At 43.0% G+C, this 24,106-nt stretch overlaps 1 protein-coding gene across 1 annotated transcript in view; it reads right to left on the bottom strand.

The window, feature by feature from the left end:
• The window catches only part of PLG (plasminogen), a 69,789-nt gene extending 46,393 nt beyond the window's left edge, over window positions 1–23,396 (bottom strand). The window contains exons 1-4 of the mRNA XM_075126847.1: window positions 23,332–23,396; window positions 8,690–8,825; window positions 6,536–6,642; window positions 312–426 (exon numbers count right to left, since the gene is read on the bottom strand). Coding sequence (XP_074982948.1) covers window positions 312–426; window positions 6,536–6,642; window positions 8,690–8,825; window positions 23,332–23,380 — 407 coding nt within the window. The 5' untranslated portion in view covers window positions 23,381–23,396. The remainder of the gene's footprint in view (window positions 1–311; window positions 427–6,535; window positions 6,643–8,689; window positions 8,826–23,331) is intronic.
• Window positions 23,397–24,106: the final 710 nt, after the last annotated feature.

A 24,106-nucleotide genomic window follows, 5' to 3' on the forward strand; every position in this document is an offset into this window, starting at 1 on the left:
TAAGGACCACCAAATTTGGCCAGAAATGCTATCTTTGAAATCATCCTTTTGGTCATCTAGTACATCCCCTTGAATCACTGAAGGATAAATTTCATAGATGCTTAGAAATATGTCAGCCTTGCAGGTCTTTCTGAGAACAGGTAGAGATCACAGTGATTGAGACAAGGAGGAAATGATTTCTTACCAATGAGTTTGAATGCTGAACAACTTGCTTTAATGATATACACTACAAAATTCTTTAGTACACATTTAATATGGATGGCTTGGAATAGGTTCAGAATAACATATACACAAATATGAAAAGGACATACTTAGGTATATGAGGTTTACTGTCTCTCCACTTCTGGCAGGGCACACCATTCTGAGTTTTAGATATTGTTCCTCTATAGTCCTTCCCCTTACCAGTCCTGCATTCTAAAAGATACACTGACACGAAATACATTTTTATCTATCAGTATCATAATGTCACATCTGTTTGAATTAAATAACTATATACAGATTCTACACACATGCTAATCAGCCTAAATACCCACATTCCAAATCTTCTCTTGCCCCCACCCTCCAAAACCCCAGAGTTGTGCTATAGTAAAAATAGGTTAGTTTGCAAATTTTAATGACATACATAAGGAAAATCACTTGAATATTTACGTAAAGACCAAAAATGTTTAGGGAAACAGATATAACAAATTATGGTTGTTTCTGAAGGGTGAGTTCAGATTACAACAGCTATAATGCTCCCTTCTTGGGAGTGGAATAAAACATAGTTTTTTTTATTGCCTCTGTGTTTATGTTGCTCTATTACAAGTAAAGCTGGGCAAAATATTTTCAACAAAACCTAAAAGCAGATGAAACTCACCTGATTTCAGGCAGAGTGGGCCCCAGAAAGAATCACAGATCTAAACATGCCTGAACTTTGGAGATTCAAAAGGTAGAATTTTGAAACTCAGACCTACTCAAGTTTGGGTTTTGTTACAAACAGTAAGCATAGACCACGTATTTCACTGAGATCCCCCTGCTCATGAATGAAACTTGACTCATTTATGGAATTATGCTGAAACCATGAGTCACCACTGCACAAGATGAAGCTGGATGAGTCTGATAGAGCTAAACTTTGAATTTTGGGCAGTGCTGGCCTTTGTGGGACTGGCCTAATTGTGTGAAGGCTTGGCTTTATTGAAGTAAAGGGGAGTTTTGACAGTGACTTCAGTGGGGCCAGGATGTCACCCTAGCTATATCATTTCCTTATGAAGATAGTCTTGAAGATGTAAAATGACCAGTAGCACTGAAAGCCTAAGTTGTCAGTGATTTGTCCAGTCCCCTCGCAGCCATCCAAGACTGGCCTTTGAGGTCTGGAAAAACCGTGCCCAAATCAAGGAACCTATGACTAAGACTACAGAGCAGTTGACAGCTGTAGGGCTCAGTGCTGACCAGGCTACTGCTGATGGAACTAGGGCTGCCTGTGGGTTGGACATCTGAAATTGCAGAGGTTGAACAGCAGCATCTCTGATTGACTCTTCACAACCGTGCCCATTTGCAGTGACATACAGCATGTACTTAAACTCCATTCCTATCCGGTGGCCACCATTACAAAACAACATTTATCATGCTGCAGTCTTTCTTCTTTCCTGGTGCCAGGTTGGCCCCGAGGTGCAAATTAGTGCAACCTTGAGGCTTACAAATTCTTCATTTTATGAGCTAATAATGGTGAGTGTCATCTTGGTTCATGTATGGACCATTCTAGCACAGTTTACCACAATGAAATCTGTACAGGAGATAATCATTACTGGCGTGCACTTGTTTAAACCGACTTACCACAAGTGTCACCAAGCATTCTAATACAATCCTGCTCCACTTTTATTACGTGATCTCCATTAAGCAACCAATTTTTGACAGTCCCTTGTTTGGTCATTTAGGACAGGTTTTACTTGGTATTTGTTTTTAGAGGATCTGGAATAGGCCTAGGTGGTGATTTTTTTTTCAGGGGACTTCTGGCATCCTTTATTTTTCCTCCCCATTCCCCCATTCCCCATGCCAATGCTCAGTGTCTCCCCTGCTCCTGGTAATAAAGTGTCAATGCTCAGTGTCTCCCTTTTCTCTAGCTGAGAAGGGCTGGGTTTCATCAGGTTGGTTTCAGTGTTTTTGAACATTGGCTATGGAGAATTTTTGTTGTTTCTCAATTTTGCTTCAAAATTTCTTAACATAACCTGCACCACAACTACCGTAGGAGCATAATTATCCTTTTATATACATCAGTGTAAATCTGGAGTAACTCAATTGACATAAAATTGATTTACCTAGGTACAGTAAGAGGAGAATTAGGCTTACTGCTTGTTTATGGATGGGGGTCCAGATTTTCCTAAAATTGAGAGGTATTTGGATCTGGGTTTCTGATTCAGGCCTATTTCTAATCTGGCCAGACTATACTTATGGATAAATAGCTAGTCTACCACAGAATTTTGTATACCCTAAGTCGTTTTGCAATGTGTTCACGTTCAAAAATCTGAAGTAATGAACACTGAAGCAGTCAAGTGCTGACACAAACTCTTTTTGTTTGAATAAACTTCTGACAGTTTATATAACCTTTAGGTTTTTTTCCCATCTGCTAACAAATAACCAACTTTGAACCCTAAACTCAAGCCCATGTTCATTTGGGTTAACAATTTACAAATTGATACGTCCAAATACGGCCTTTAATTTCCATCCCTCTTTCCATAGCACAAACTAAATTGGCTTCTGTGTTTAATAACATGTTTAATGGGGAAGTTCTGGGGAAAAATCTGCACATTTTTCCCTATCAAACAGCATCTGTGGCTGTGAAAGATAAGATAGAGAAGGGTAATCAAGTCTCATTTTTGAGAGTGTAAGATGACCTCTTGTGGGCAAAAGGGAAGAGCTGTTCATTTGGGTTCCATCTACAGCACTGCATAATCATTTAGATGCCTAATGGGAAGCGTTCACTTTCCTTTGACACATTAGGCTATTAGTGACTGCCAGAGGCAGCACAATAGACTGCACGAATCATTGATCTGAGCCAATGAGGCAAATCCTTCATTCCTATTTCCTGTTCTGTAACAACATATTCAGATAACATGGTTTTATCTTTAGGATTGATACAAGATGCTTTAAAACTCTGACAATAATAAGGTGAATTACAGAGGAACACAGCTAAATACTCAGTAGGCTCCAGTAAAACCTCTAATCTCACATGTACCAGATGTATTGCACTGTCCTAAACTTTTCACAGGGAGTTTCGCAGCTTCATGCATAACAGTCAGAGTTCCTTCGTGCCTTATGTTGGAGGCCACTGTACAGAAAGAAGCTTATTGGAAACTAGACTGGATCTTTTTGTGTAGTTAGTACAAATTAAAATAAAGGAATGACTAAATCAAGAGTTGACAACTCCCTTGATTTTAGCACTAATCTTATTATATTAGGATTTTATTGAAAGCCCCAGCTTCTGGAAGTGATTAGATGAGAATTTCAGCTTTCAAATAGAAAAAAAATAGCAAATTTGTAGCCTTCATGGCTGCAGATAGGCGCTTGAAAATGTGACCTGAGTGTACTCCAATGGCTTAAAAGACAGAAGGAAAATAAAAAGCCCCCCACATTTTCTTTTTTAAATATCTCATGGTTTTTAAGCCAATCTTGTGATTTTTCTAGCATGACTCATGGTTTTCGAATGCTTGGGGTTCGCAATTCTACCATATTTATTGATTGGCTTATATAGTCAGCTTGTTTAACAGGAAACCCCCAAGATCCACGGCTGAGATTTTCAAAGGATCCTAAGGGAGTTGGATGTCCAAATCCCATTGAGTTTAAATGGGATTTGGGCACCAAACTCCTTTAGAATTCTTTGAAAATCTCAGTCTGCATATGGTAGGATCATCACCCATCCTTATATTTGCTGGATAGTTCTGATTTTGACAGTGTCCCAAACACATTTTCAGGGTTGACATGTCATTGTGTTGTCATCAATGCATCATGTGTTAATGACACAAGAGTTACAATGTTGTGGTGTTATGGGACAGATTCTGCTCTCAGTGATTCATTGGCCTTTCTCTGGATTTACAGCCATGTACACCAAAATAAGAATCTGGCCCTCTCATTGGAGTATTTATATTGTGTCAATGGGAATATTTAATTACTTATAAGTGAAGAGTTAATTTCATCTTACTTCATCACTTGCTCATGTGTCCATTGATTTTTCAGATTTATAACAAAAACTATACAGGGCCAACTTTTAAGGCCTTGTTCAGTTTTTATTCAATCCTTACTCAAAGGAAACTCCCACTATTGAAATGTTAAGTAAAGACATTTACATAGTCCACTATTCTTAAGCCTATTTTAATGGAAGTGATGTGGCTTCAAACTTTTGAGTATGGCTTTTAATACCAATGACTTATTAAGTCAATTTTCTATGAGGAATATGTGAAAAAAGAAAGTGGCAGAGAGCTGTCTATACACTATACAGCTGGAAGCTCTAGCTACTGGGTTTGGGTTGGAGTCATAGGGCCAATGTTCTGTTAGTGCAAATAACTCTGGTGGCATTTGGGCCATTCACACCAACTAAGAATTTTAACCGGTAACATTTAAGAGACAGATGATGAGTTAATAAAGCTTGTTATTTTTCTAATTTTTTAAGAGATTATAGTAATTCAACTGAGTTAAACTGCAAAAGCAGGACAGCTAATTCCAAAGCCAGAGAAATTTTAATTGCCTCAACTCTGAAGGAAGATATCAAGTTACAGGTATTACATCATCAAAACAAAATCTCCTTGGTTGATCATAAACTAGAGATATGACTTTTATCTAGCAACTATTGAAGCTACTGGCTTCTACAAATTAGCCTCTTTCTTGGTGTCCGACACATTACACTATGTTATCCTGTAGGTGTTCCAGGATGTGAATGTGAGAGCTAGGATGAAGTTTGATGAAGCTCATTGATGTTTAAATTCCAGTTTTGGGGGTTCTGGGCCAGCTTCAGAGCTGAAGTCAATGAAATCAGTGGAAATATGCTAATTTATACCAGTTTAGAATGTGGTCCATTGTGTTTTCCTTATAGAACCATTATGCAGTAAATGAGACCTGCTTCAAGGCTGTCTGAAGCTTAGTATTTCGGCATATTTTTCAAACTCATCAAAAAATGTGAAAAAGTATTACTGGTGATTACAGCATCATTTAACACAGGTCACTATAAACACTACAAGGTATGCTAGCCAGTTACGCTAGGTGTTTGAATGATTAGCAAATGAGACCTTTCTTTTCTCCAAGAACTCTCATTTCAGTCAGTTGATGTTACTATGTAATTTTTCTTCCCTTGGAACTGGTAGAAGTGGTCTCATTTAAAAATGGAAATTTATTTTTCTCACTGCCTATGGTCTTTTCAAGGCTTGACTATAATTTTACTTCAAGGGGAGAATTAAGGAATCCAAAAACAGTCTTAAACCCAACCACTCATCTGAGCATACTATAAGCCTTGAACAGAGATTTTAAAAGGGAGCTTATAAAAAACATGGATATTCGATATTTTCTTATTGAGAGATTCATTGTTTATAGACAGACAGAATCAGAGGCAGATTACTGTTTTGTGGGGCCCTGAGCCAGAGCAAGTGGGGGACCCTCCCTTCCCTTCCACCTGCAGTCGCCCGCTCCTCCCCACGCTCCTGCTAAGGAGCAGGGTTGCGGCACACCCTGCCCGCCCAGCACTCCTGCTGGGAGCAGAGTCGGGGTGCAGCAGTTTGCCTCGCTCCCCGGCCGGCACGCCAGGCAGGTGGGCAGAGTAGGGCAAGCCCCCGTTCCCCAACCCCACTCCCTGGCAGAGCCCCGGGCCGGCAGGTAGAGTGGGGCAAGCCCCTACGCCCCAACTCCCTCCCCAGCACGAGTGCTGGACAGGCAGAGTGGGTTGGGGGGCCCATTTTTCTGGGGGGCCCCAACTGGCCAGGGCCCCTGGGCACAGGCCCCACTGGTCCAATGGTTAATTCGCCACTGGATAGAATATGAGATCAAATGCTTCTTCCGTTGACTCCTCCCTGGTTTTCTGGGACATATTTAAACCACATAAACAGAAAATTAAGGAACTGAAAATAAAGCGTAGAAATAGGAAACCAAGTAGGGTTGAAAACTCACATGATAATAGGTTCCACCAGACCCATTAAGCAGAGTGCTGCAAACACTTATGGGTGGAGAAATGTATCCCTTTTTTTTTATTTTTTTGGTTGAAGCATGTTCAATATGTGTGATCCCAAAAACATAAAATGCTTGGGACTAGATGGAGGGTTAGAAATGCATCTACATCCTTTCCCTTCAAGGAGGATGGTTTGAATCCAGCCCAAGCTGGGTGTATTACCATTTGAGGACTGTTCAATGGCCTATATGGAATTACTTTAGTGTTTTCAGTCCATTTCCCTGCACCCATCTCACAGAAATCATCACCACCATAAATGACAGTAAACTAGCAACCTCAGAAAAGTGGTCAAGGATATATTTCTGTCAGGTGAGCATATATTAAAGAAGTAATATCAAAATATATACATACTTCTCTTCTCAAAGAGCACTACATCTGTTCTTCTAACCAACTCCGATGTTTTGGTGTTCTCAGGCAATGTAGTACACTGTTGATCTTTACTGGTGAATAGAAAGGCCCTGTTGAAATTGAGAGGGGAAAGCAGTGTAAGAAACGGTCATTAATGTTGTTTAAATTATTGTCTTAGTGAAAATTTTTCATTATCCATTTTAGATTTTATCAGTCACGGCAGTTTAGAGACATTTTAGGCTTTTGGTAAAATTTTCAAAAGCACCTGAAGTGCCTAAATCGGACTTAGGCTCCTAAGTCTCTCCAGCACATTTTGAAAATGTTACCCTTTGTCTGGAGTAGGTTGTAACTGCTTAGGCTACAACTCAACCTGCACAAACTGAATGACAGGTGTCAGCCTGCTTTCACACTAGGAAAAGTGGTTACGTTAAAGGAGTCCTAGCTAGCTCATGTTAACTAAGTCTGACCTACACTCAGCTTTTCCCTGGTCTAGCAAAGCCTGATACACCATGACAGGCTGCCTTTACTAAAACAACACCACACACAAAACAGTGTTCAACAATTATGGGCCAAAACATGGCAGAAACATTACATTAAGCTGCAATGTTGAATCCATTCCTGTAGTATTTATATAAAGGTATCACATGCAGCCTTCTTCTCCTGGTCTCCCCCTGCCCCCATGCTAATCAGCATACATTGTTGATTTAAAAGTACTTATACAAAGAAGTCCCATTGGTCTAAAAACCAGGCTTGAGCAAGGGCTCAAAGGCACAGGGGCTCAATCCTGCTTCAGCAGCAAAATCCCCATAAACTTCAGTGATGCAGGATCAGGTCCCACGGGCAGGGCTCATGGCTGCAGCCCTGACTTCCACACTAGCAATCAGGAGGCTGAGGGATGATATTGTATATGCAGAGGTCCCAGCAGGGAACAGTTACCCCTCTACAAAAGATACATGTGTGTTTTTAACATTTCTTTAAGGAACTTGGTCCAATCTTGCCTTTCCTGGGTGAAAACTCCAGGAGTGTTGCTGAAGTTCTGCATCCTCTGCGTAGCTTAAGCTGAAGGGAGGAAAGGAGGGGTGGTTCACAGAGGATGGGTGATGATTCATTTGCATGAAAATAGTAGCTGGCAGTGACTTCTGTGATCCTGTTTGGTAGCCCCTTTAAAATGAAAGTTGTTTCTCGGTGGATCTTTGCCATTTTTAAAACTTACAGCAGATTTTAAATTGATTGCCAAGTTATACACCACTTTAAAAACTCAGCACCAGATCACCTGTGGCTCGAATGGAGGGAGGGGAATCAGAAGGTCAGAAAATTCCATAAGATTAACCTCTGGAGTTTTCAAAGAAGCATCATTTGGAAGAGAAAGGGTTGAGGACCCCTGGAGTTTAGCGAGGAAGGCCTCCCAACCCCATGGATGGACAGGACCTGGTGTGAAGGGACCCTCCCTTTACAGTGCAGGCTTCTCCCTTTGCACTGCTCCACTGGCCCCCATCCCTCAGGCAGTATGCTTGGCTCCGCAGTCAATGTTGCTGCAAGGAACGATAACTGTCAGTAGAATATCCAGTCAGATATATGGCGACTGAGCAGGGGACAGTGCTGCAGGTTGGCCTGTTCCCTACTCCATCACCTCCAATGCCCCAAAATCCCACAGAGACCCTTATTCATAGGACCTCTACAGGGAAGCAAGGGGTGGAGGTGGTGCCATTTCCTCCCTCCCAGGGAGGCAAGGGAAGATCTAGTCCACACACATTAGTGCAGGGGACCCTCTGGCTCAAGATGCAGAATAAGAATGTGATAAACCCAACAAGTGCTGTTGCTGATGTCCTGTTTTCTGAGCAGCTCATTTCTTATAGGCCTATGTATGGCAAAGGGTCTGAAGGTACCTGGATATTGGTGTGTTAGATTGTTTGTCACAATTTTTTTCCAATACGTATGCTGAAATTAAAAACACCATCTTCTTGGTGTCTCCTTCCATATCTTCTCTTTTCACCCACATCTCCCATGTATTGACTTTCTGGGCATTTTTTTCTTTCCTTCCAAACCTCAGAATAAACTTACTCCTGAGGAACACCTTTAGAAAGCTTCCTTAACGTATAAAGCAGAATACTCAGTCAGCCACAATGGGATATAGCTGTGGGACACAACAGAAATTACCTGCATGTGAATTTTGTTTCAGCTTCACATTTCTCAGCACATTCTTCTTTACGGTTTGTTCTGTAAATCTGTTTTGTTTGAGCAACTATCCAAGCACCCTCCGTTTTTACATAGTTGTCTAGTATATCTCCTTGTGCTAAAAGAAAACCAAAAAAAAGGAGCAGGGATTAAAAGGTGAGAATTCTGCAGTTCATATAATTTGTGCTTTTAAATCCCATTTCCTGTCATACATTGGCAAGTGACGCTGCCATTTAATTTTGTGTGCATTTGAGTTAATGGTAACACACCCTGAATAAGCTCCATTCTCCTGGTATGGTAAAGGTTGGCATTACTGGACACAGGGACAGAGACAAAGTGCTTTGATGATGAGAACAAGTCATTTGATGCTTAGGGAATGGGAAGCAGACACAGAGACCCAAAGGGGTGAGGAAGTGACACGGAGTGAATCAGAAACAAGGGAGATGATTTTGGTAACAGTATTTTGGAGATCTTGGAAGGATGGGAGTCATGTGAAAAAATGACTCTCCTTTGGTGACACAATCTCATTGAATTTGTAGTCAGTTCAGTTTTATCTGTCACATCTTCTTTGTTGTCAGTCTCCAGATGTTTTGAGTGGAAACAAGAGAACATCAGTCATCAGGCTATCACTGCAGTCATTTACAATGACCATGTTTATTGTTGTTATAATATCTCAAGACCAGATCAGATTTAATAGTCAAGTTGTCCGGTTGTGTCTTTGATTGCAGTGAATTAACACAAAATTGTGAATTGGTAAATAAATTAATTTGGCAATTTCTGAAAGCCAGACCTACATGTTAAATGTGTTGGATGAATATGCTAATATGTTTTACATCTGTGTGAACCAATTAATTCCGAGATGTTCAACTACATTCACCCTTGTAAAGGAATTTGCTACCTAATTAACTTTCCTCTGACATCTATAAAAATTCTAAATGTCTATTCATCAGTTAGACAATTGTTTCTCTGCTGTTTTTAGCAGCAGGATTACAGAGAGCGCTAATCATGCGGTTTTATCATTTCCTTTTCAAATGAGGATATTCTTGATAAATGTTTGATACTGAGAATTATTGAAGTGTGAAACTCACCCCTAAACAGAGAGTGACCCTAAGGCCTACACATCACTCAAATCCATTTACACCTTGTGCTGACCTTCTGCACAGGGATGTACTTCACTCTCATAGAAGTTGATTTGAATCAACACATATTGGGCCTGATTCACTGCTACATTACTCCAGTTTTTATGTCAGTGTAACTCCAATGAATTTAAGGGGGTTTTCAGAGTTCACACCATTACATACATACATACTGTTCATAGTTATATTATACCAAATGCTTTTTTGTTGCAGCTATCAAAGTAAATTTATCTCCGTTGTAGTTAAGTCACACATCAAGGGTATTGTTCTATAGGTGCCAGAGGGGGTGGCTAAGTAGTATAAGAATCCAAGCATCCAAGAAAATCCCCAACCTTTCGGAATCCCATATCTACCCCCACCTTACTGATACGTCTTTGTGGAGCTCTAGTGGCCTGCCCTTTTCTCTGGAGCCAAATGTACCTTCTCCTGGAGTTTTCACGGACGTGCCACAGGTAACGGACACTTCTCCTCAATCCTCACAATCTGGGTATGCAGGGAACAAAGCACCTGCCTCGGCCAACCCTCTCATTGACTGTTGTCATACACAAGTTTTACACTGGTTTAATTCCATTGACTTCAGCGAGTTACTTCCAATTTACACCAGTGTAAGTGCAGACAAAGTCAGATCCAGAGTATCAGATATGGGAGGAAATACTCCTAGTCCTACTGCCAGCTACTGTCCCTACCACCCATAATCCCTAGCAAGGTAGCTAGGGTCTAGTAGTTAGTGTACTAGTCTAGCATTTGGGAGACCTGGGTTCAAGTCCCTACTCTGTTACAGTCTTCCTGTGTAGCCTTCGGCACATCACTCACCTTTCTGGGCTTCCATTCCCCATCTGTAAAATGGGGTTAATAGCACTGCCCTACCCCATAGGGGTGTTTTGAGGGTAAATACTGAAAGATTGTGAGGTACTCAGACACTCTGGTGACAGGCGCCATATAAATACCTTGAATAGATAGCTGGAGAACGTGCTGTGGGATTCACATCCCTAGTGTCCTGTTGTATGATTATGGGGCAATGGCAGTTTACAGCCCAGCTATGGTTTTGCTCATCTCTAATCTCAAGTTCTATCTGTTTTCCAAAACAGTCCCACCTCAGATATTCATTGCTTTCTGTGATCATACAGGAAGCAGCTCCATTCTTACTCATCAGTGTCATGAATAGAAAACAACATTTGCTAATATCTTTGCACCTACAGAGCTGCTGCTCCTTCTCTTTTTTTTTTAACTGATTTAAATTGTGCACAAATACATTTGGAAGGTGTTTATAAGATAATTTTGGCTGAACTGGTAACTAGTAACAGACAAGAGAATATGACAAATTCCTTGATGAAGATAGCAAAATACAAACAAAATAACTGATCTCAAAATACAACAGGCTGTGCATTATTTTAACCTAAAGTCCAATTTGTTATAAATGCAGAAATGGCACAAAGAAATTAATTAACAGGCCCGTCAAATATCTGGAAGGAAACTAATCTGTTCTGGTTATATATGTGTCACTTATAAATGTTGCAGGGCTGATCTAGAATACATAACTGACTGTTTCATTGAGGTTCGGAGAGGGGTCAGTGTGGCTCACTTGTTTGGGATATGTGAGGTTGTGCTGGTAAAACTGAGCAAATGTCTTTTGGGGCTTTTTTCTTTAAAGATTTAAAAAATGATAATCTTCACAAGGGCTAATGACACTTCTGTTATGACAACATTTAGATCAGGGTGGCCAATCTGTGGCTCCGGAGCCACATGAGGCTCTTCAGAAATGAATATGCGGCTCCTTTTATAGGTACCGATTCCGGGGCTGGAGCTACAGGTGCCAACTTTCCAGTGTGCCAGGGGGGCGCTCGCTGCTCAACCCCTGGCTCTGCCACAGGACCTGGCCCCACTCCACCTCTTCCTGCCTCCTCCCGAGAGCCTGCAGTGCCCTCGCTCCTCCCCCGAGCCTCCTGCATGCCACGAAACAGCTGATCGGGAGGTGCGGGGAGGGAGTGGGAGGTGCTGATTGGCAGGGCTGCTGGTGGGTGGGGGGCGCTGGGCGTAGGGACTGTGGGGAGCTGATGAGGGGCTGCTGACATTACTGTGGCTCTTTGGCAATGTACATTGGTAAATTCTGGCTCCTTCTCAGGCTCAAGTTGGCCACCCCTGATTTAGAGAGACAAGGTGGGTGAGGTAATATCTTTTATTGGATCAACTTCTGTGGCATTGTAGATAATCAGAGAGTTATAGATGGTGAGCCCTCTGGGGACAAGATTTAGTTTCTTGCATTTGCTCAGTAAGCAGATGTCACTCGCTGTTCAGATCTAATTGGCAGGCCATTCTCGTGGCTTCTGCCAGTTAAGGACAAAAATGGAGAATGCTGCCAGGATATTGACGTATTACTTAAGTGTTGGCATAAGCAATTTTGTGAATTGATGAACAGATCACCACCAAGATGTAAACTACAACTTATTCCAGCAATGAACCTGGCAGACAACAGGCCAGTGACATTAGAAGAAGTGATGCTAGTGGACAAATGGTCATGAAATGATAAAGCACCTGGTTTTGACAGGTTTCAGAGTAACAGCCATGGTAGTCTGTATTCGCAAAAAGAAAAGGAGTACTTGTGGCACCTTAGAGACTAACCAATTTATTTGAGCATAAGCTTTCGTGAGCTACAGCTCACTTCATCGGATGCAGCATCCGATGAAGTGAGCTGTAGCTCACGAAAGCTTATGCTCAAATAAATTGGTTAGTCTTTAAGGTGCCACAAGTACTCCTGTTCTTTCTGGTTTTGACAATATCTCATTAGAACTGAAAACGAGGCCCAGATTTAGTTCATTGGCTTCAGAGAGTCATCTTAAAAGTTTGAGAAACTGGTCATATTCCAGAAGATTGGGAAAGGGACTGCATCATCCCTTTTTTCAAAAAAGGAGAGCGATCAGCTTGCTCAAATTATAGAGGGATAATGCTGCTGTCAGTCCCAAGGAAGGTGTTGATGATCAGACTACTGCACCAGCTGAAATACTGTTTCAATCCAAAAATGAGAGACAACCAGTGTGGTTTCTGCGCAGGTCGATCTACCGCCCATGTTATATAAGCTCTGTGGAATGTAATTGAAAAATGACTCAAGTGACAAAAGGAAGTCAACATCATGTTCATAGACTTTGTAGCTTCTTTTGCCTCTGTGCATTGACACTGTGGATAATGCGGTGCCAATATGGAATGCTTGCAGACTTAGTGTGCCAAGTGGAGGAACTGAATCTCAGTGCATTTATCTATGTGAACGCCACCGGTTGTATTACAGACTGGGTCTCAGGACTATGCCAGGTATATGTTCTCTCACATACATTATTTAATGTTTGGAAAAATCTAGCTGACTGAGGCCAAAGTATGAGGTGTGAAATTTAAAGATTCATCTTTAGAGCATCTTGAATATATGGCTGTATTGTCTTACTTAGAGAGACTACTGTCCAACTATGGCTAATACTGAAAGAGCTGGGGAAAAGCTATCTCTGGAACTTAAGATCAATCGTGATATAGCCAAAGTTACGCTGTGATGGCTTGCATAAGCCCCACACTGGTGAACTACTGATTAAAGAACAGCTCTGGGTCCAGAAAGCCCCACCTAGCTACTCCAGCATGGCATGTTCACATTGGAGGCTAGGCTCAAAAGGGAGAAGCTCACCTCAAGCTGGGTGGACAAAGCAAAGCAGTTGTGTGCTGCAAGCTACTGCAGAGAAGCTACTAGGGCTCCACATGACGAAGGCCAGGTTTCACTGCCAAGTAACCACAGTGTCTTCACCCCACAGAGGTCAGGAATGACAGGTCACAGGTGATAGAGGAAGACTCTCTGGAGCACAATCAGAGAGCACTCCAGGGGGAATCCAGAAGGTGACACTGACGGAAGAACCAAAACCAGGATAGGAAATGGCCCAAGGAACAGACATAAGGGTGCCCACCCTTAAGCCACATATCTGAGCTATTATTCACAGGTTCTACAGCCAGACCATCACCACTGGGAGACATGGCCACCAACACTCGCCACTGGGTGGTGCTGCAAAGTTCGGACTTCAACTCCTCCAACACATGTTGGAGAACGCGGGTACTGGCCAAGTCCTGTTAAAAAGACAGGAGGTGTAATGGTGAACCTGACCCAAAAGTGGCCATGGATACAGAAAATTTTAGTGGAATGAATGGTAGAGAGCAAGCAACGGCAGGTGGCCCAGCAACAGCAAGGTCAACTACTACTACTACAAGTGGCCCAGAAGCAGCACCAGCTACTCCAGGAACTGATAATTCAGCATCAGGTGCAACAAGAACACCTAATTCAGCAGATGGCATCACTTTTGCAGCCTGAAGGGGCATCTAACACTTGGAGGCCTGGACCCTCAGGGGACATCCTCCCCACTGGGCTGCCCATCAGACTTACGAAAATGGGACCATGAGATGACCCAGAAGCCTTCCTGGTCACCTTCAAATGGGTGGCCACCACAGCCTGTTGGCCCCAAGAACACTGGGCCACCATGATAGCCCCATATTTGATAGGACCTGCAGAAGCTGCCTACTGGGGCTTGGACTACATAGAAGCATTGGACTACAACAAGGTAGAGGCAGTTATTGTCAACTACCTGGACATCAACCCTGAGATGTTCCGCCAGCAATTCTGAAATGAGAGATACTTGCCAGAAGCCTGACCCAGGTGGTGGCCCAACACCTGAAGGAACAGTGTTGGCTCTGGTTGAACCCCAAGAAGCAGACCAGAGTACAGGTGGCAGAGGCTATCCTGTTGCAGCAGTACAGGTTCTCCCAGCCAGCAGGAAGGAGTGGGTGAAACACCATCAATTGTCAATGCTGGCAGAGGCTGTAACCTTGATGGAGAAAGACCTGGCAGCCAATAGTGCAGCCTCAATGACACCTAGGATGGGAGCCCCCGGAACCAGGACACTGACCCCTAATGAGGAGCCTGCTAGGAGGGGAGGCCAAGGGTGGCTGAACTGGCGACCTACCTTTGTGTCACCCCCACTTGGAGAGCAGGACCCAGGCACTGAGGAAGAATGGTCACCAAGAGCGGGGTATGCCCACCAGGAGGTCCCGTGGCCCCAGGAACAAGCCAGCTGAATGTAACCCAAAAAGGAGTTGCTTCGAGTGTGGACAGCAAGGGCATTTTAGGTGGGAGTGCCCCTTCATGGACTGCATCTATGGACAGGCATGGATGGCAGGCACCAGAGTTTGTAGGCAGGGCCTGGCAAGGTGTTGCTGCCAGTATGGGTCAACAGAGCTGAAATGATGCATCTGATAGACTCTGGGTATAGCCAAACCATTGTACGGACAAGCTTAGTAGAGTTCCCTGATACATCAGCTGCTCTGCCCTACCTCCAGTCCTGCCCTACCTCCAGTCCATTCATAGGGACATGAGTCCCTGCAACAAGAATGCAGCTGATGGTAGGAGGTTACACTGGGACTTGCCAGGTCAGCCTAGCAGACACCCTGGCCTACCCAATAACATTAGGGCAGGATGGGAAGTGGTTTGAGGGACTCCTCAAGCAGTGGAGCAGGGACTTCCCCACCTCAGAAATCAACCCAGGCCTGAAAATGAGGGAGTTTATGGGCCAAGACACAATGGAAGACCCCGGAGAATGTCCCTCCAGCCAGCCAGCAATGCCAACCCAGCAGCCTACTAGCACTGGGACACCTGAGGAAATAAGCCACAATTGGCTACCAGAAGATGAGGACTTTGTGCAAGAACAATGGGAAGACCAGACTCTGAGCTGGGCATGGTAACAGATAGCTGTCTCCGATGGGGAGGTGGGCAAAACCCAATGAGTAAAGCACTGGCCCCACTTTGAGCTTTGGACCTAGTGGCTTTACTGAGTGATGAGACCCCCAAACCCAGGAAACAGGGCGATGGCTGCTGGGAGTCAAGAAGTTCCACTGGAGGCTTCTACACCGAACCCGCTCAGTGCCATATGCCAGGTACTTGGAGTGAAAAAAGACGCAGGAGAGAATGGTCCCTTAGATTCTTCTGGCTGGGAATCCACAAAAAAGGTGCTAGATTTTTGTCTTGTGCCCTGAATGCCAGCTGGTAGGGCCCAAAGGGCCCAATTCTGCTCCCAGTGGTGGGCATACCCTTTGAATGGGTAGGAAAGGATTTAGTGGGGGCCCCTTGAGAATATCACATCTGGGTACTGTTATTTATTGGTGATAGTAAACTATGCCACACAGTACCCTGAAGCCATCCCACTACACACAACAAATATGCCCACCGTAGTGAATGAACTCATGAAGCTCTTCACCAGGGTCAGAATACCAAAGGAAATACTGATGGACCGAGGATCCAACTTCGTGTCCAAACAGACATAGGAATTGTGTAAACTGTGGAGGATCAAAGCCCTGAAAACTTCCATCTACCATCTGCAGAGAGATGGGCTGGTGGAGCAGTTCAATGGGACCCTGTAGGCCATGTTGCGGAAATTGGTCAACATGGATCCTTGACACTGGGCCCAACTGCTACCATCATTGCTATTTGTCATATGGGAGGTCCTCCAAACCACCACAGGATTCTTACCCTTCAAGCTTCTGTGTGTAGACAGCCCAGGGGGATTTTGGACCTTCTCCACGAGGCCTGGAAGGAATAGGAGACTGGGGTGGTGGTGGGCTCAGTGCCATATATGTTCCAATTTTCAAGAATAGCTGAAAATGCTAAGAGACTTTACTAAGAAAAAACCTCTTGAAGGTCTCTTGAAGGCCCAGGAACGGACCAACAACAAGGAGAAACAGTTGCGAACATTCAAACCAGGTGACAGGGCTTGTTGTTACTCCCAATGCCCGACTCAAAACTATTGGCCCTGTGGCAGGGGCCATTTGAAGTGGTAAAAAGGGTAGGGCCAGTTGACTATGAGATCCGTCAGCCTGGGAGATAGAGGGAGACGCAAATTTATCACATCAACCTACTGAAGGCCTGGAAGACTCAAGATGGTCTTCTGATAGCCCTTTATTCCCCAGAACCAAAACTGGGGCCTCAAGCCATGACATCCACAAACCCAGCTCCTGTGCCAATGGGGCCAGAGCTCAACCCAAGGCACCAAGACCAAACACTGCAACTGACTCAGGCCTTCCCCATGGTGTTCTCAGCCATCCCAGGGAGGATGTAGCAAGTACAGGAGACTCATCATCCCCCGCCAAAGAAAAGGTGGGAGGTGGTCCACAAAGAACTCCAGACTATGCTGACACTGGGGGTCATCAAGAAGTCCCACAGTGAGTGAAGAAGCCTTATTGTGCTGGTGCCAAAACCCAACAGCTCAATGAGATTCTGCATAGAATTTAGAAAGATCAACACGATAGTGCTATTTGATGCATATCCAATGCCCAGGTGGATGAGCTACTAGAGAAACTGGGGAGCTCCGAGTATATATCCATGCTAGATTTGACTATAGGATACTGGCAAATCCCTATGGCAGAGATGTCCCAGGAGAAGGTGGCCTTTCCTACTCCCTTTAGCCTCTATCAATTTGTGACTATGCCTTTTGGCCTACACAGAGCATCTGCCACCTTTCAGTGACTGACAAATAAGGTGCTGCAACACCATGACCCCTGGACGCCTTATTGATGATATAGTCATCTATAGCTACAGTCAGGAAGACCACCTACAATACATCATCATGGTTGGTCAAGCCCTTGGGAAGGCTTACTGCAAATCTGGCTAAGTGCCACCTTGGGCAGAGAGAAGTGACGTACTTTGGGTACCCCATAGGGTGGGGCCAGCAACACCCCCTGGTGGATAAGGTGCAAGCACTAACCCATGGTATGAACACATCAACCAAGGAGCAGGTGCAACATTTACTAGGCTATTGTAGGTGACTTATGCCTGGCTTTGCCACAATAGTTGCCCCGCTTTCCCCACCCCCACCCCCGTCTTACCGACCTAGTAAAAAGCACCCACCCCAGGAAGGCGCAATGGACAAAGATGTGTGATAGGGCCTTCAGAACTCTGAAGAACCGGCTAGCTCAGGGGCCAGTTCTCTTCCACCTTAATTTTTCAGAGCCTTTGATCCTTCAGACGGACATGTCAGAAGTGGGTCTTGCGGCCATGGTGTCCCAAGAAATAGGAGGTGAGAAACATCCAATATTATACCTGAGTATGAAACTATTCCCACAGGAGGAGATTGAAAAAGAGGCCCTGGCTGTGAAATGGGCCATAGAGGACCTATACGATTATCTACTAGGAAACTCCTTCTTACTCTTCACAGATCACGCCCCCTTCTGCTCGCTAAATTCTATGAAGGACACCGATGTCCGGATTGAGATGGTACACCTTCTTGCAGCCTTATGACTTCCACATGCTCAACTGCCTGGGAAGGGCACACGCAAAATTGATTTTTTTTTCCTCAGGATGGAGGAGGAGAGCAGGAGGAAGGCCCACTGCTAGGCCCAAACCTGAGGAGGAGGGTGTGTGATGGGGTGCATGAGCCCCACACTGCTGAACTAAGGGTTAAAGAACAGCTCTGGGCCCAGAAGGCCCTGCTCAATTGCACCTGCTGGACATGCTCACATTGGAGACTGGGCTCAGCTGAGTCTGGGCAGACAGAGCAGGGGAGCAGTTGTGCACTGCAAGCTTCTGCAGAGAAGCTACCAGGGCTCCACACAGCCAAGACCAGGCCCCACTGCCAAGCGACCGCAGGCCCGTAACCCCAGGGAGGCTGGGAACAACAGGCCATGGCTGATAGAGGAACACCCTCTGGAGTATGATCAGGAGGAATCCTGGGGGAATCCAGAAACATACTAATGGCACAGACAGAGGAACTGAAGCCAAGGTAGGAAGTGGAACAGGGAACAAGAGTAAGGGCAACCACCCATAGCTCATATATCTGAGCTATTATTCACAAGATCCTGGCTTGCAACCCAGTGGAGCAGGGAGGGTCTGGGTTCCCCTGCCCCCAGCCATTGCCTATTGCTACTGGGCCCTATGGCCACTGACCCTCGCCACTGGGCAATATGGCCGCTCACCCTCGCCACTGAGCGATACAGCCCAGATCACCACCACTATGCGGTGATGCCAGGTTCATTCTTCAACCCCCCTGACATATGCATGCTTCCTATAAAACGGAAATGAATGACCAGCCAGCACTGCATGTAAATGGCAATGACATTGAATGGGTGTACATTTTTATCTCTCTGGGTAATCAGCTGACAGCAGGGTGTTCTATATTTGAGGAAGTCACACGTTGGATCAATCTTGCATCAATGGCATTCTGAGTTGGGAGTAAGGATTTGTCTACACAAAAACTGGTACTGGTTTAAACAATTAGTTAAACTGGTGTGAGTTTGTGTGTAGACAGTCTTATTTGGATTTAAGAGTGGCTTGTTTTGATTTAGCTTCAACTAAATCCATTTAAAAACACTCCTTTAGTTAAATCAGTGCAAGTTGTATGTAAACAAGGCCTAAGCTAAGAAAAGACATATATGACTGGGTGATACTTCCATGCATTCAAAGAAGTTTTAGAAATGAACCTGTGAAGGGACAGGATGCAGATGACCCCAAGCTACTTAGGAGAGGACAATCCAAAAATACTGAATAGAACTGGAAACATACAATGGCTGTTGTATGAAAAAGGAACATCCCAAGGAGAGGACACCTGTACAAATAGTAATTTCCCAAACAAGGGACTCTATGGGGAATGTTAAGGCAATCTAATAACTACTCACTTCAAAGGGACTATAATATGAGTGTTGTACATAACAAGATAAGCATCTTTTGACTCTGATAGGCTGAACCACAGCTTGTCTGTAAGAGCAGTGGTCACTTTGACAGATCTTCACAGGATGCCACACGAGGCATTGTGCTACACATGTGAGTACTTTATTATCTGATTTCTCTTTCCTTACCTACGGGTCTGTATCTGTTTAAATGAGCTTTTACAGGTCTGGCTAAGACTGCTTTGATACCATTTATATTATTGTATTATTATTTTTCTCTGTCTGACTCTAATGAACTTGGTTGCATTGAAAATCCCTGTGGTCTGAGACTGTTTGGGGGGAAGTAGTGCAGTCCATCCCAAGAGAGGGAAAGTGATCGGCCTAACGCAGTGAGCACAGTCAATAGGGAAAGCCTAGTGATCTCTGACACAAGCCAAGTTACAGGGGGCCGAAAGTAACAATAACCCATTCCAAAGCCAAAAAGGAATCTTCCCTTTTCTAAATGGGATTTATTGCTTAATGGTGAGGGTAAACTTGACACAAAACTAATAGCCACTTGACTGACTACACCTCCTTGATAAACACAATTCAAGCAGAATAGTCACATAGCCCTAATTCTGAAAAGAGACATTCCTGTGACCATAGTGGGCCTCTGCTGGCATTAGCCAGCACAACTTGAAAATGGAGTGATTTTGTTCATTCAAGTTCTACAATAATCACCCTGCAATACGACATTATTCTTAATCATCATTTCGCATCTACAGTATGCTAGGTGCCTTTCAGAGAAATAAAATAGACAAAGAGGCAAATTCTTCTCTCAGTCTTATCAATATAAATTGAGACCCAACAGAAGTCATTAAAGTTGCTCTGGATTTACGCTGGTGTTGCTGAAGGCAGATTTTGGCCTGTCATCCCCGTCCCTAGGAGCATATAATCTAATGGTAGACATGATGCAAGGGATGGTTACAAATAAGAACAGGGAGGACAGACAGGGTTAGGAAAACAGACAGGAGTTACAATATTAAGGTCACACAGTTACTTAGATTTACTACACACATATCTAGCTGATTCTACTCTTTACTGTATTCCCAGACAAAAATGGCATTACTAAGAAGTAAGATTGAGAGAACACATCAGTAATTTAGGATAAAATAAAGGGATGTTGTACTCATCTCAGATACATTCATTACTAATCCTGAAAATTCAGGGTAAAGGTTAAACTTAAAGAAGTCCAAACATGTTAAGATATGAAAATATATTGCTAGGGTATCCAAACAACCTTACCGCTGCCCCATAGCAACCCCATGCAATACCCATATGGTTGTGATTAAGGCATTTAGTGTTGATGGTCTAAAATTAGATTAAATTAATTTTTAAAGACATATGATTTTTTTTCTTTTCTTTTCCCTCATGGTGTCAGTACAGAGAGTAGTACTTTGAGAAAACAATGAAAATTTATGTGAATAATGTCGATACTTTTATTCACCCAGCCCTGAGCTTGTGACATGCGCCGACTGCAGTTTTTTCTAAGTCTGTGGAATTCTCTACCATTAAAAAGATGTTACTTTCTTAGTCAGAAAAGGGAACAAAGATTGACATTTACAGCAGTTTGAGAAAGGCCCATGAACAGATCGGCAAGGCAAATACTGGGTATGTTTCTTGACTACATTGCCAACAGAGGACAAAATCCTGTAAACCCCTAATCATATCAATAGTCCTCACTCACATAAATAATCCCTTTGCTTTCAGTTAGGAGTATTCATATCAGTAAGGACAACTCAGAAACTAGAATTTAAATTCACTTGGATATGCTTTAACATCAAATAGCTACTATATTTTGTGATAGAAGGGCCCCTCTGTAATATTTCTAAATCCTAACTTCCATTAGCTAGAATCTATTCATACCTTTTACAAGTAACTATAACAGCTGTTTCTTTTATACCCCTCACTCCCACACAATCACACACACAACACATCCGTTTTCTTCTGTTATCTTTCCATATGATCTCTATGAAGATAAAGTTGTTATATAATCATATGAACTATTGCCTTGATTGTTAACCTCACTTTTAAAAGTGCTATTGCAGCAGTTCATGTAGATATATACAATGTCTGTGAGAAGAAATGCCGTCAGGCTTTGATATCTGAGTCAAGTTTCATTTGTACAGCACACAGAGTACTTATTCAAAATCTCCATCGCATTCGCTGATCTTCGTAAAACAGATATATATTTTAAAAGACCTAACGTATTGTCTAGCATTTTATAAATCCTCTTGTTTTTATCTTTTGAAGAACTAATCTTATAGCATCTAGACTACTGAAGATTAAATTCCAATCTATTGAAATGCTTTATTGCCCCATACAAATCAGTAACAGGAAAGCCTCTTACAAGAAGCTGGCCATAGAGGAGACTAAAATCTCTGTGCTACAGGGGATATTTTCTTTTCTTTCTGCTTTTTTGAAAACACTTTGGATTTAAAAACAAACAAAAAATAACAATCTGTAATACTGCAATAAATAAATCAAAATCAGACAGCTTTGGGATATTTGATAGTAACTGATGTAATAAACAGACCTCGGGCCTCATCTAAAGCCCACATGGAGTCTTTCCATGGACTTAAACAGCTTTTATATTAGGCCTGTATTGGCCTAGTTTTCAAAGGTGCTGAGCACCTTCAGCTCCCATTGACTTCCATCGGATTTGTGGCAGCTCATTACCTCTGAAAATCTGGCCACTGGTAAATCTGTTGCATAATTTATTAAAGTCATTTGTTCAACACAAAACATTGAAGGATGGTTCATCATTTTTCCTGGCACTTTAGCAAAGAGCAGAATAAATATGTGAGATCTCTGCTACCACTGGGCCTATGTCAGAAGTTTCACGATTTACACCATTTAGTGTAGCCAAATCCTTTGTTTAACCGACCACTTATTGAATGTGGTACTGTATGACAAAGTTGCAAACAACTCAAACTGTGTTGTTATTTGTTCTAAGGGCTGCCTGGTATGACACAATCACAAAAATTAGTGAGTATCCTAGTGGTGCATTTAGGGTGACCAGATGGCAAGTGTGAAAAATCGGGACGGGGGTGGAGGGTAATAGGCACCTATTTAAGACAAAGCCCCGAATATCGGGATTGTCCCTGTAAAATTGGGACATCTGGTCACCCTAGGTGCATTACATTGAATCAGAAGAACATATACAGCAGGAAAGGAGACAAATATACTATTATATATAATGATATACAATATAGTGTATAATACATAACAATTACTTTAAGAATAGAGGGGACTACACCAAAATTTAGATCAGGAGATTCTGGAGCTTTGAAGGAATTCAGAATCTGAACTAGGCTCTGGATAGAAATATTGTGGTTCCCAAATACTAGCAGCAGCAGTTAGTCAGGACTGCAGGGTCCCCTTTCTGTAGGTACCACGCTTCGTCAGAGAGCCTTCATAAAGGAGCAACAAATAGAGATTTGAAAGAAGATAAGTGACCTGGGCTGTGTGGCTTTCACATAGATCTTTAAAGGCTAGCAATGTTACTAATTTGCACTTTTAAATATATAGGTCAATGTTTTCAGTCTGGGGTGCCTAAAGTTTGGCAAGTAAATAAAAGTGGCCTGATTTGCAGAGTTGCTGCACAACCACAGCTCCCATTTTCCTCTCTAGGAGCTGTGGTTGCTCAGCACCTCTGCAAATCAGGCCCTTTGAATTAGGTGCCTAGATATGGATTTAGGTACCCAATTCCAAGCCCCAAATTTGGAAAGTTGGGCCAGAATCTCACTTTGATTAAAATGCAATATAAAGAAACCTTACCTGTGTATAGAAATAAAAATAACAGAAAGACGGCTTTGCTAATCCCCATTTTGGGACAGGCTGGCTCTGCGCTGAAAGCTGTGTTAATGCTGTGTCAGTTTTATTGACTCACACTCGACTTAGACAGCATCAAACAAACAAGATAGTCAAATTAAGTTAATCATTCTCCCGGTTCTGTGACCCACTCTGCCACGATCTAAATGTTCAAACATTACCTTGAATTGAAGATCTTACAAAATAATGTTTAAATGTTTGTATTAGATGCTGGGAAAAGATGAAAGCACTCTCCTATCATACAGGGCATGCTTTAGCTCTGAAATTGTTAGGCCTCGTTTTGCTAACCTAAAGACAGGGATAGCATTACTGAAAAAATACAAAAACAACGAGAAATCCTTGTGGCACCTTAGAGACTAACAAATGTATTTGGGCATAAGCTTTCGTGGGCTAAAACCCACTTCAGCATGGAGTGAAATATACAGCATATGAAAAGATAGGAGTTGCTTAACCAAGGGGGTGGGGGGTATCAGTGCTAACGAGCCTAATTCAGTTAAGGTGGAAGTGGCATATTCTCAACAGTTGACAAGAAGGGGTGAATATCAAAGGAGGAAAATTATTTTTGTAGTGCTAACGAGGCCAGTGCAATCAAGGTGGACATCGCCCATTTCCAACAGTTGACAAGAAGGGGTGAGTATCAGCAGAGGGGAAAATTACTTTTTGCCACTGAGCAGAATGCAAATACCTGCTATTCTGTGTCTTCAACGCCAAGGCCCTGATG

The sequence above is a fragment of the Caretta caretta genome, chromosome 3 (genome assembly GCF_965140235.1).
Source record: "Caretta caretta isolate rCarCar2 chromosome 3, rCarCar1.hap1, whole genome shotgun sequence".
NCBI classification, from domain to species: Eukaryota; Metazoa; Chordata; order Testudines; family Cheloniidae; genus Caretta; species Caretta caretta.